At 42.3% G+C, this 13,260-nt stretch overlaps 1 protein-coding gene across 1 annotated transcript in view; it reads left to right on the top strand.

Moving 5' to 3' along the window:
• NRBP1 (nuclear receptor binding protein 1) overlaps positions 1 to 13,260 on the top strand; it is a 38,892-nt gene that overhangs the window by 11,168 nt on the left and 14,464 nt on the right. The window contains exons 3-7 of the mRNA XM_068936555.1: positions 3,969 to 4,091; positions 4,486 to 4,587; positions 4,685 to 4,774; positions 5,292 to 5,332; positions 6,703 to 6,797. Coding sequence (XP_068792656.1) covers positions 3,969 to 4,091; positions 4,486 to 4,587; positions 4,685 to 4,774; positions 5,292 to 5,332; positions 6,703 to 6,797 — 451 coding nt within the window. The remainder of the gene's footprint in view (positions 1 to 3,968; positions 4,092 to 4,485; positions 4,588 to 4,684; positions 4,775 to 5,291; positions 5,333 to 6,702; positions 6,798 to 13,260) is intronic.

Raw genomic sequence — 13,260 nt, 5'->3', positions numbered from 1 at the left:
CTAACTTTTTAATGTTTGTTGTATTCTCACCCCGATGTCCTGCTCTTTATAAGTGTTTGGCCTAGCATGCTGTCACTTTTTAACCTCATTTTCCTCAATGCACTGTTTCATTCTGTACTGTTAATTTAATTATCCCATTTTTATTCTTATTTTATTGATTTTTTTTTTTTCTTTTTGCTTTCTGTTTTTATCATCACTGTCACTTGTGGCTTAGGCTGAATGTTTTATCAGTTGACAGATTTTTGTGAACCAGAGAACGTCTCTCCAGAAGTCGTCTTTCGTTGATAGGCATATTTGAGAGCTATGGAAAAATCTGTATTGAACAATTCTGCAATAACCTGACCAAGGGAACTACACCTTCCTAACTTTATTCCCTTGTCGCTAGCTTATGCCTTGAAATAGCAGCATTTGAATCTTTTTCTCTTCTCCCCTCTTAACTATTTAAATTCACTTTAAATGTTTTTGAGTTTCTTTAGCTCTTCTTTGTATAGCTAAAGAGCTACGTTAATATTTCAGTTATAAATTTGTTGTAGTGGCAGCACTGTTTCCTCTGTCTTATTTTAGAAACTCATGGTAAACAGAACTTAGTAAAGAAAACCTTTCTCTATCATAGTTTAAAGACCTGCCTAGTTTATGTGGATTTTCTGGGAAAGAAACTGGCACTTTAAAGAAGGGTAGTTGTAAACCACTTGCTTCTATTCAGAGCAATGCAGCATCTTTAAGAATACAGGGTATTTTATTTATGCCAGTCTTGATCTGATCTTGCTTCACTCCCTCTCAGTGTCTCTGAGCATGAGGTTCTCTTCTTTTGAAGTCCTCTGTTTGGAATTTCTTTTGTCATTCCATCAGCACAGTTCATAGGCACTTTGTCTTTGATCTGGGTCATCAAAGCACCACTAAAATTAAAGACGTCTTAAAACTAAAATTAAAGAAGTGTTATTAAAATAGTCTTAAATTACTTGAAAAGCTTGCAGGAAGTTAGGGCAAAGTAAGGAGTGAACCCCCATTGTCTTTGTCCTATGCTTATGCCCAAGTAGTGAGCAACTTGGCATTCTTCAGATGAAAACTGTATTTCTTCTCCTGGATGTCTTCTCTTCGGGGCATGGGTGTACCAGACTACATTCTTTGTTGGTTGCACCCCTTGCCCTTCAGGGCAAGGCATGGAAGGGAGTATTTTGAACACCTCTTTTTGATTTCCTCTTGCTCTGCTCAGATTTGTGGAGAATTGTAATTTATACTGGTCCAGCTTCATCTGTTTACAATAGTATTAACTACCATAGAGCTTCTAAACTGTGACCTGTTAAGCTTGCAACCGTCCGTCAGTCAGTCACCGATAGCTACTTGGAAGCAATAGCCAGCTGTAACCCAAGGGAAGGTGCAGGACAAGTGCCAGAACCTGTTTTCATGAGGGCTTAGGATTCCATTTTGCTGAGCATGGAGAAGGGATGTGGAGCAGTGATTTGGCAACCTAGACAAAGAAAGAATTTACTTTTGCCTTTTCAGTTGTCTGTCTGCATTTTTCCCCTCTTACTCTTCTGCCCAAACTGTTTATTACCTCTTGAACTGATTTTCTTTTTTTTTTTACCCTCAGTGATGTCAGATGGATTTGGTGTCTTGAGTCATATGTGATGCCTTAAAGTATTGCCTATGAGTCATGGAAATGACTTATATTTGGTAAGCTTTTATAGAAATAGGAGAAGATATGACAAATCCACCCCTGCTGGCTGTGTCATCAGGGCAGATTTTGAGTAGTTGTCAATACTTGAGGACTTAATTAATCCAGCAAAGCTAGAAGCTCTTCAATTATGCAGAAAGTATGATGAAAGAAGAGACTATCAGGGATGCATGGGCACAGGGCATGGGTAGTCATGGCTCTGTCTTTCCCTGGCAATACTAAAGCACATGTCTGCTTTCAGTTGGCTGGAAGTTTAAGCTTTTCTTAATAAAGCCTTTTGGCATCCCACTTTATTAATTGTATTGAGGATTCTTGTACTACTATCATTCCTTAGATGTTGTTCTTACTAAAATATGAAGGAATAAATTTTGTCTGACTTTTTTTGTCTTCAATCTTTTGGATTTCTTTAACAATAACACTTAACAAGCCTGACCTAGTATTGAGATGTCCGTATCAATATAGAGAGAGCAAACGACTTCCTTCTGATAAATATGATGAATGTCTCCTTGACAGACTTTTCAGACCTTATCCCTTCCCCGATGTTGTTCAGGAGACAAGATTGAGGTGGATAGGGAGTGGTTCATGCTAAATTGCTTGTCTGCTGTGATTGTTTTCAGTAGTTGTTTTCTGCAGTTTAGTCTGCCTTTCTGTAATTATAGGTGGTATTCCTTATTCCTGCCTGTGCCACCCCATTGCATCTGGTTTTATTAGGATAATTTACTGCTGAGTTTACTGAGCAATCTGTGTCACTCTGTAGCTATCCTGTTCTTGTAGTCATTTATCTCTCCAGTATATCATGTGTAATTTCAAAATACTGAATATCATTGGACATATGATTCCTTTGGAAGATCACAACAAAAATACCACCTATAGTGATTGGTTGTCAGTTGAAGTTGTTAAGCTATTGATTAAAATATCCAATGAATGGGTATGTCAGTGTTTAATCCATTCAAGTTTGTGGATGGCAGAATATTTCTATCAGTTTCCTATTAGCATATAAGCACAGTAGCAGAAACTGAGTAAATCTTACTATGTAAGAGTGACTGACAGGGGGTAAGGGATTTTGGGAGACACCTTTGTGTGGAGTGAGAAACTTCCAGCAAATGGGATGCTGAGGGGGATCCTTAGGGAGGGCAGAGAATATGAGACAATATTAGTAGGAAAAGCAGTGAAATGGCCAGGACTTCAAGGAGCTAATATAAGTGGAAAATGAGTCTGGAGCGATAGCTGAATCTGTATATTGACTTTTATCTCAGGGGGACAGTTGGATCAGCTGAAAGTAAAGCGGTTCTGGGTATGTGGCTGGGTGATGGTGAATTGTTATGGTTGATTTATAATTAAACAGGTAAATTCTACCCTCTGTCTTCTCTGCTCTACGTATGTACTTTGAGGTAGAAATCCACTCTTATCACTGCATGTTGCCTAGTGCAGTAGGACTTTAACCATGACTATGACTTCTGCATGCCTGTGAAATAACATAGGAAAGACATTACAGTACAGAAGGGTGCTCTAGATATTGGATGGAAGAACCATAAATGTCTTTGATGCTGTGTTTCTGAAGAAACAATATTATGGTAAATGTTGCTGTTAGGAGTGCTGCCCATCCTACAACTGCATAGATCTTCTAGTATTGAAGCTCTTTCACTGCCCTAGCCGTCTTCGCCTTAGGCTTTATGCTTTATACTCTTGTTTTAGCAGGGCCCCTCCTCTTATCTCTGTGTGATGTGTGTGCTGTTGTGGGGTGGTTATTTTTTTTCAGGTGTGGACATACGTGTGCTGGGTTAACTTGCCTAGGGAAATTTACTATAGCAGTTTAAATTGTGTAATCCGTTCCCAAGTCTCTTCCCAACTTGCAGCTTTGCTTTCATTTCTCTGTGCTTGGATTAGGTTCTTTTCTCTTGTGTTTCATCTATTACAATGTTTCAACAAATTCCTCCAGAAAGTCATGGCTGAGTTTTTTTGAGCCTTTTTTGCATATAAACCTTCCATATAAAAAAACAGAAAAATAGATCTACTCTCTCAGTGCCAAAAGGCAGCTTTTACTGCAAAATAGTGTTTGTGCAAAAAATTTTTCCCTTGAAAATGCCCGGCTCTGGCTTCTTGTTATGTGGCCTACAGTATACTCACCTTCGGTTATATGCCAGTCTTGAAATACACGTCGACAATCTAGTCCTGGAACGCTCATTTCTTTAAAAGCTAATGTTCAAAGTTTGTAATAGTCAAGTGAGTGGCATAACAATGATCATGTCTTACTGACTTGGATCTTGCATCTCTTTCCAACCTTCCCATCCAGGTGAATCAGCGCAATGTCCCAGGGATCGATAGTGCCTACCTGGCCATGGATACAGAGGAAGGTGTGGAAGTGGTGTGGAATGAGGTTCAGTTTTCTGAGCGGAAGAACTTTAAGCTTCAAGAGGTAAGCTGAGGTGTTTTCCACATCTTGGGCCAGGGCAGGATTTATAGGCTTCAGTGACCTTTCATGGGAGTTGTTGTCTGGACTCGCAACTCATCCATGATAGGAGTGCTGTGCTGCTTAGATGCAGCAAATTTAGCTGAAGCGTGATGTCTGCAGAAAATGTGACAGAGAACTATTGCTGTGCTATTTCCGTGAGCTCTTGTGTTGGTTTATCTTGGTGATCGAACAGTGCTCAGCTGAGGTGCAGGGTGTGACAGAATCAGATGCTGTCTGTTCTTGGCATAGCAGCTTGAAATGTATCATGTTGTATATGGGCACCCAGACCCAAGAGAAAGAAAGATGTGGGCTGAGGTAGTCTCTGATATAACACACCTTTATCTTCCTGATGTTATAGGAGAAGGTTAAGGCAGTGTTTGACAACTTAATTCAGCTGGAACATCTGAACATTGTGAAATTTCACAAATACTGGGCTGATGTAAAGGAGAATAAGGCTAGGGTAAGTAAAGTGAGCAGTCCCTTGGGTTTTCTCACTCCCTCTATATCCTGTGGATAACCAGTAAAGCAGAGGGTAATGTCTCATGCTGTCTGTACAGGTGATCTTCATCACTGAATATATGTCCTCAGGGAGCTTGAAACAGTTCCTGAAGAAGACAAAGAAAAACCACAAGACTATGAATGAAAAGGTAACTTTTTTCTTCTCCTTCTTCTCCATATACACCTGTTCTCACTCAGGCCCATCAGCTTCTGGAAAGTTCTTTCAGCAGAGGATCCTAATGAGAAGGAAATCTGGTGCTTATGTGTGGCTGAAATTCCTTTGAGTTACTGTAAACTACTTTAGTTGCAGGTCGTCTGGGACACCTATTCTATACTACTTGCTGTGCTTCTTGCTGTTCTGCAGCTTCTGGCGTGTGGTGTGATAGACATGTCCCATTCCATGCGCGAATACAGGAAAGATGGAAGGGGTCTGTGCATAAGAGGAAATTGGAGGGGAGGCATGTTTCTAGACACATACAAATGTGTGGAAACTGAATTGAGCCTGGGAGTATTGATCCCATAAGTTCTTAGCTCCTACACGCCTGTTCTGGGTAAAAGAAGCCAGGCAACGACTGATGGAGGATGTGTTCCTTCATATGAGTGGGCTTTGGATTAGTTCTTCCATGACTTTCTTTTTCTAATCTTTTTTTATTCTTATGTCTGTAGGCCTGGAAGCGCTGGTGCACCCAGATCCTCTCTGCTCTCAGGTATGTGAGGTATAGGTCTTGGGATCTAGCCATCTATTTAAATATAGCCTCCCTGGTGCCTGTCTGTGAACAGAGTATTACAAGCTGTAAACATATTCTGCCAATTATTAGCAAGCTTCATGGAATGGAGCATGGAGAGGACTTTCAGTCACACAGTCCGATTCTTGTCCCAGTCATAGTCTGCAGAGTATCAACTGTACTTTCTCTAACAATCCCAGAGCTCAGTTAAACAATATTGAAGCCTCTAAGATGGTGTAACGTAGTATTAGCTACCACTGGGATCCAAAAGCTAATACTGACTAGTGAGTATGTGAATTGGGCTTTAGGGAGCATTCCCTAGCACTCCAGAGTATCCAGCTTTGTTAGCTCTAATCATGGCTGAGAAGATGTTGCAAAGAAGTTTCAAATCAAATTCTATGCGTGGGGAGCGAGGAAAATTTTATTGATTTTTACAGGCTGCAGCCTTGCAGTGTGTGCTGTACCCGTAACTGTTGTGGCGTGATGCTGTTAGGAGTATATGTGGAGCTGGGAAAATACGAGTGTGTGCAGAGGCTGTGGTTCAGTATATTTCTTGATGATGCAGATCTTCTGCAGCTGTCTCAGTGAACCCAGCTGAGTAGGATTAATTTTTTTAAAGACTTTTCTCAACCTGAGCCAGAGTTGGTATGTAGCTAATATCAGCCTTGAAAAAACAACCCAGACATCAGAGCAAGATTCCTACTCTGTAGAGAAGACTGTTCCCATTTGGCTAGCTATAGCTGTCCAGGCATAGCTGGTGTTCTAACAAGCTTGTTGGAGCTGGCAGTCCTTATTTGTGCTGGCTGCTAACATAAAACCAAGCAGAGTGGGATGCAAAACCAGGTGATTTCAAATGTACCTGGGACCCAAGCCCTGAAAAGCTTTATTTGAGCTTGCTGGAACATGTGATGAGACACTAATATTTGTACAGCATTGAGCGCCTTTTTGATGCTGTATGGTGGGGCTAGAATAAGGCTCTGACTTCTTTAGTATAACATTTGAGCCCTTTTAGCATCCACCTGACAGTGTTTCTCCAGAACTGGGGCAGAGGAAATCTTTTCTTTTCCTCCTGGAACTCTGTTTCTTGAGAACTGATCAGAGAAGGCTTCTTATTTTCTCTCATGTTCTGGAGCCTCTTAGTAAGAGGCCAGTTGCTTAATTTTCATGATTCTGGCCCAAGCTAGAGGTTGGTGTACAGTCACTTAACCTTCCCACTATTGTAAATCCCTGGTGTGTAGCCTTTGCCCTCTTTTTCTCTTCTGATATTACTTGTGACAGGGGAGGGATGAAGGGAGGGATTCCTGCCTCACCCTGGGCAGTGCCCTCACCAATGCTCTGTTCTGAATCTCTAGCTACCTCCATTCCTGTGATCCCCCAATCATCCATGGCAACCTGACCTGCGACACCATCTTCATTCAGCACAACGGACTGATCAAAATTGGGTCAGGTAAGGCTTATTAGAAGTGACCCTTGCCTAGGAAAAAAATTGCTTAACCAGGACGGGGCATCTGATTCCTTTCAAGGCTATCTGTCATGATAGGCATGAAGGTACACGTGTTCCTACACTGCCACATCAGTTGGACCAGAGCTTGGCAGAAGAATCCACCATTGGTGGACCACCTTCAGGCGCAGAAGAGTCTGATCCTGGATACTGTTTCCCTTCTCAGCCCCTTTCTCTGTTTTTGATCTCAAGGGACTGACCAGAGAAATGGTGCTGAAACTTTCCAATTTTGTGTACGCGCTATCCTTGGATTGATCTACTCTGCCCTTCCCTTGCAAGCAGTCTTTCTTGTTAGTACACATGGAGTTTGCCCCCCAGTGTTGTGAAGCTTTGAGAGCTATCTGGAGAGCTGTGGCCCCTAAAGTTACATGTGTGCTTCTTGTAACCTTGATTATGAATGTCAGTTGCTACAGATTCTGTGACTCTCATCCAGCATTACTCATTTTGGCTTGAACTTCAACAAGTTACCCTGTTCCGGAAGCCACCTGTACTGAAATGCTTATTTCATGAGCAGGAGAGGATTTTGCTAGTGGTGCATCCTTGGATGCTTTTGTGCTTTTTTTTTTTTTTTTTTTTTTCTTCCCCCCCCCTGTTGCTATCCTTGTACCTCTAAAAATCTGTGTGCAGTCAGGATGTGTTATCTGATGCCTTGACATCAACCCTTTCCACTGATAATTTCGCTGTCTGTTTTCTGGCTTCTGCAAGGATCATCAAACGAGAGGAGTGTGTGCTTGCTAACCTGTGGACTTCTGTCCGTGTGAGTTCTTAGCTTGATGCTGATGGTGTACAGGAAAGAATGATCTGCTTGATCTGTCATCTAAAAATAATCTCTTTCATAAACTGCGGACCTCTGTGGCTTTCCTGTCCACCAAAGAGCTCTTGTATTGTCTCTTCCTTCCAGAACTGGGGTCTCTGTTCTCTATAAAATCCTCTGATTTATGCTTGTACACCAGCAGGCTGGATCATGGCAGGAGGAACACTGGGCTCTGTATCTGCCTGTGAACTTACTGACATCTTATCCTTTGTACAGGCTGATGGCATCACAGGGTTCACTTTATCATCTTTCTCTGAATTTATCCTGGTGGGAAGAATTTCCAAGAGCTACATACATCTGATCCCTGCCTGCTGGCAAGCACAAGTGGCTCAGTGGCATTTATTTCAGGCCACTTATGGGAAGTCCTGTAAACTCCACTCAAGGAGTACATAAGAGATCCTTCCCTTTCTAGTTTAGTTTAAACATATTATACAGCTGCAGTCTTTTGGACTGGCAGCTGACACTTTGTTTGCAAAAAGAACCTCTTCATAACTTTGTGTCTAGGGCTGAGGCTTGATATGAGAGGGCAATTCTGCATATCAGCAGCAAACAGGGTGTTCTTGAGAGCGTTCAGACTGAGTGGTGTCATTCAAAGGCTGTCTAGAAGAAAGGTAGCTCTTCATTGGTTCTGATTCATAAATAGTTGCCTCAACATGGTTACGTTTTTGCCTACCCCCACTTCCATAGAGCTTTGCTTCTCTTAGTCATGCCGTAAGGAACAGAGGCAATTAGACTGATGTGCTCTTTTTAAGAGTAGTGAGTGTCTGTGTGCTCTAACAGCTGTATCCACAGCAAGATTACCTGGTAGTCCTGAAGAGGACATGCTCTGGAAGCATGCGTATGCAAGAGTAGTGCTTAATTCCAGTTGCTCCTAAGCAAACTTTCTCCTGCTTCAGTTTTAGACTGCCTTGCTCACCTTGTGTTCAGAAATGAAGTGATTTATTCTGGGAGGTTCTAATCCTTTCTTAAATAAAAAGGAAGAGAATGCAAGTGGAGTTATGATCAGAAAAGGAATTCTCCAAACTTAACAGCTATGGTTCCAGCACAGGCCGGAATTAGAGCTGCTGCTGTTGCAGACTGTATTCTTGCTCCTGTAGTGCCGACCCAGCTAGGAAAGACAAAGCTTTGTCATCAGAATTGCTGGCTGTATCCTAGCTTGAGATTCTCTAGTACTGCTGGCTGCGCAAGAGGCAGACGGGTTATTTTCATGTTCAGGTCCTAGAGAGAGAGTTACTCTGGTGTCACGGACAACGTTGGGTCCATGTTTGTTGCTTCTTGGAGCTGGCAGATGTCTGAAAACTCTCCCATGTGTATATAGAAGGAACGGGGCAGTAATTCTGATGGATTTAAGGGGAGCTATGGTTGAGTGCACAGTGATCTGCTCTTTGGTGCTGGGAACAGATAGCATTCTTCTGGATTATGCTCCTGAAAGCTCTCCTCTCTAGTTTAAGCAAGGGGGAATACCCACTGAATGTGTGGCAGAAATATGAGGAAAGGAAGCCATTAGTATACTCCACAAAACATTCCTCTCCCTGCTAGGTGAGGAGGTAGTGGAAGAGCGGTGCCTCTGAAGTACCAGTCGCTTCTAATGCAACACAGTTACTTGCTCCTGTAGCACCTCATTAGATGTGGGAGCAGCCTTTTTGTCTAGTGCTTTTTGCTGCTCCTTCAGATTGCAGAAGCATAAGCACTAACAGGACTGACTCCTTGTTTCTTGCTCTACATACAGTTCTGGATTAGTCTCTTCTTTTTTCCAGGACCATTTGTATATTGCAAAGTAAAAAGATGAATTTAGATGTGGCTGTTACTATTGCATTGAGTTTTGGGGAGAGGGTTGGAAGTGATACTCAGATGAAACGTGAAAGAAACTGTCAAGTGCAGGAGGTCCATCTGTAGAAGAAAAAGGGAGTGGGAAAGAAGGAGGATGTCTCATACTGTTCAACAGTGTGAAAGCCATCTTTAATCCATTATTTTTCCTGACTCTTTTTTTGGTTGCATAAAGTAAGGGTTGATAGATTTAAAGAGGAAGAGAATCAAATCAGGGAGAGCTTTGAGGAATTCGTGGTGAGAATAGGAAAGACGCGCCTACAACTCCTAGACTTGCTGTTGGTGTTCTAGGAGATAGGAGTGTTCCAGTTGCTTTATGGAGTTGTGGTCAAATGAAAACACTCCTTGTGAGAGCTCTGTTCTTCTGTATACTCTTTTACATGTTCTTAGCGCCCGTTTCTCTCTGTCATAAGGGCAAGTGAGTTCTCCATGCTGTTAATAGAATGCTAAAAACTAATTTCTCTGGAGTTGGTTCTGGGATCTGAAAGAGCTTTTTTCCAGACTTAGATGGCTTTCCTGTCTTGTGTGTGTGTGTGTGGCAGGGTCTGTTGGGTATGTGCATATCTGTGCTGTCTGGCAAATGGGCCTGTGAAGGGAGCAAGCTACAAGATGTTTCACTGTGACAGGTACTCCGAGTGCAAAGGAAGAACGTTGCGTTTCGATAAGATGTTTGATCTGCATAAAGTACAGCAGAGAGCTGCTGCTTGCAGGTGTTCAGCAGTGCCGTGAGAGGCTTCTTGTAATTCGCACTGGGAATGTGAGAACCAGTTACAGATGGAAAGAGGTGATGGGTTAGAATAAAAAATAACGATAAAAACTTTGAAGCAGCTCTTGGAGTGCCCCTACAGAACTGGGGACTCAAACTGGAGAGTCTTGTAATGGCTTCTGGTGCCCTGTGAGATCTGGCCAGGTATTACCACTTGTTATTGCTTGCTCAACTAGGGCTTTAGTAGCCGAGTGAGATGTCCCACAGGGCATGGGTGGAAACTTAGTCTTGCGCTAGTATATCTCTGAATAGAGCCTCCAGGCACTTGGCTGACAAATGCTTTTTTTGTCTTCAGAATACATGTGACCTGTAGAGTTGGTTACATATTTATGCTGCAGTGTATCCACAGTCTCTCTTCAGTTCATTCCTGGGTGCCAGCAGACCTGGTCTTACTTGGTCTTAACTCAAGTATTAAGTCATGTGGCCAGGTATGTAAGTATGGGTGCTGCTGCAAAGATCCATGCCCGGGAGAAGCTGCTGGGATGTTGGAGAGAGGTCAGTGTCTGCTGAAGAAGGGTGGAAATGGACTGTAGAGCACTTGCAGAAATAACAGAATTTGCAGCTTCTTTGCCTCAGATTTGGCTATGATCTTCTATTGGGTCAGAAGCACCTTGTTTTCCTTGGCCAGTCCGCTTCTCAATTAGAAGTGCTAATGTTTCTTAGTTAAGTTGACTTGCAAAGATAGTTGGAGGCAGGGCCGGGCTCTCCATCTTGTCCGTGTTTTGCTCTGATTCTGATCCAGTTGTCTATATCAATGTGAAGTGCTTGCTGTTTCATCAACTCATTGACTTCTGTCTTGTTTTACTTCCCGCTTACGGGCTGCTCTGTTACCAACAGTCTTTCATAGGATTTTTGCTAATGGTGAGCAAACTTCTCCACTCCTGTGGTGTGACTGTACTGCTATATGTGTATGTATATACATGTGTGTATATATATGTATATATATAATGGGTATATATGTAATGTATGTTTTTAATATACACACACATGTGCGTGTGCACACACACACACACTATAATTTATACAGTGTTCCTTTGCTATAAGGCTGGTGTAAAACTTTTCAGCTTAGGCCCATCCTGCTTGTGAGACCTCTGTTCTGTGCTGGGATGCAAACTTTTGTGCTCAGCCATAGCCTTACAGGGAGGGAGCACTGCCCTTTGTGAAGTCTGAGCGTTAGTTTTCTTCCTCTCCTTGTTCTTAGTGTGCTAGTCCATGGACCCTAGTGCATGCCAGCTTCTGCATGTCAAGCCATTGGATGCATTGTTCTGAGCTGTTCCCAACTGAACTTTCCATGTACATTTAGACTCTTTCCTGCTACTATTCTGCTAGACTTGGCTGAGCACCAGATCTGGGCTAGTCTTTGCTTTGTGCTTGGATATCCAGTATCCAATTGCTTGCTTGTAGTTTTAACTCCTTAGACATTTTGTTTTTAAGATGAATGCTTCAGTGAAATCTGTCCTGCTCCTGATGGCCAGAAAGATCTCCCACCCAAATGAGTCTCTGGTTGTGAAGTGAGGCTTGCTATTTATTTTTCTCCATCCAAAGCTCTGTTTTGGGGGAAACTTGAGCATTCATGTATTTACTTATTTACCATTAGGATTGTTCTCCATGGTCAGAGCTTGTTTCAGCTGAGCAGTTTGGAACCTACCAGCTGTCAGATGGAAGTGGTGGAGGGAGGAGGGCCTATCAAAATGGCCTCTGTGTAGTCTTAGTGTTTGCAGAGGGAGGCTATGATGTGCTGTTATGCAGCATCAGGAGAGCAGAGAGAGGATGTGATGTGATGCACTGCTTTGCAGTATCACGAGAGCAGAGGCTCTCTCACAAGGCCAAACTGATAGCTTGTGCAGCTGAGGGGGAATCATGTAGTCAGGCTTTGTGCCTGTAGGAGAGGAGATTCCCTTGTTGGACGGCTTGCTTACCAGATGCTGCAAGCAAGGCAAGTCAGGCTGTGCAAATAGTTGGCTGGACAGTTGTATGCAGCAGGCTGCTTGTGTGAGATGGAGGATGTGAGGTTGCACACGAGCGCAGCAGTCTGATCCTGGAGCTTCAAGCTTCAGCATGTTGAACCAGGAGCACTTTCAGCTAGCTAATAGTAGCGAAGCTTAGGACTATCCAGCAGTTTCTCAGCAGTCCAGTCCCTGCACTTGTCTTGAACAGAACAAAAGGCTCTTGTTCTAGCAAGGCAAGAAAAGACTTGCAGCCAGTGGTCTCCAGGCTTAAGAAAATGGTGTGCTACCTCATCTGTGCTTAGACAGCATCAGGTAACCTTGACATTTTGAGCTCTCTTGGCTGGTTTCTTGAATTGGATTTAACTATATTGTACTGTCACTTTGTATGGTTGACGTGAGAGCTGAAAGGTTGTATAATCCTTAAATCTTCAAAAATGATTTGGGGTTTGAAAACACTTATCAGTATATGATACAAGACTCACATGTCTTTTGAGCATTGAACTAATGAGATTGTGAATGACTGTTTTTCATAACTAATCTTATTTTAGTAATTTCTTCACTCTTTGAATTTTGTCACCTGATGTTTAAAGACTTGTCACGCTGTTTTCAAATCCTTTACAGATACCTGAGACACTTGATAGGTGGTATAGAAATCACGTGGGGGTTACTAGGGTATCTTATATCTGACTTTTTTTCTGAACTAGGTCAAGTGTGTTTTAAAGAAAAATGATTGGACATTTGAAATTGGACATAAAAAACACTTTCCTATTTTTGTGGTAGATTTTTCTATTTTTAACCAGTTTCAGTACCCTCTTAAGAAGATATAATTTGAATTTGTGTAGCTTTAGCTTCTAGCTATCAAGTTTTATGTGTAGAGTCAAGCACATCCCCAACAGAGGCAAGCATTTTTAAGTGCTTGGAAACCTGGCCGAACTAAGCAGACTTTCACTAGCAGAGGAAAAGATTTGTCTCTGACTCCAGATGCTTCTGGGAATGAGATCTAGCAGATGAATAGTTTTGAGTGGTGGTACTTACCCAGAATGCTTCAGAAGG

Source organism: Struthio camelus, chromosome 3 (assembly GCF_040807025.1).
Source record: "Struthio camelus isolate bStrCam1 chromosome 3, bStrCam1.hap1, whole genome shotgun sequence".
Lineage (NCBI taxonomy): Eukaryota > Metazoa > Chordata > Aves > Struthioniformes > Struthionidae > Struthio > Struthio camelus.
Note: the sequence above shows the minus strand (reverse complement) of the source record. Positions and strands in the feature narration are given on the sequence as shown.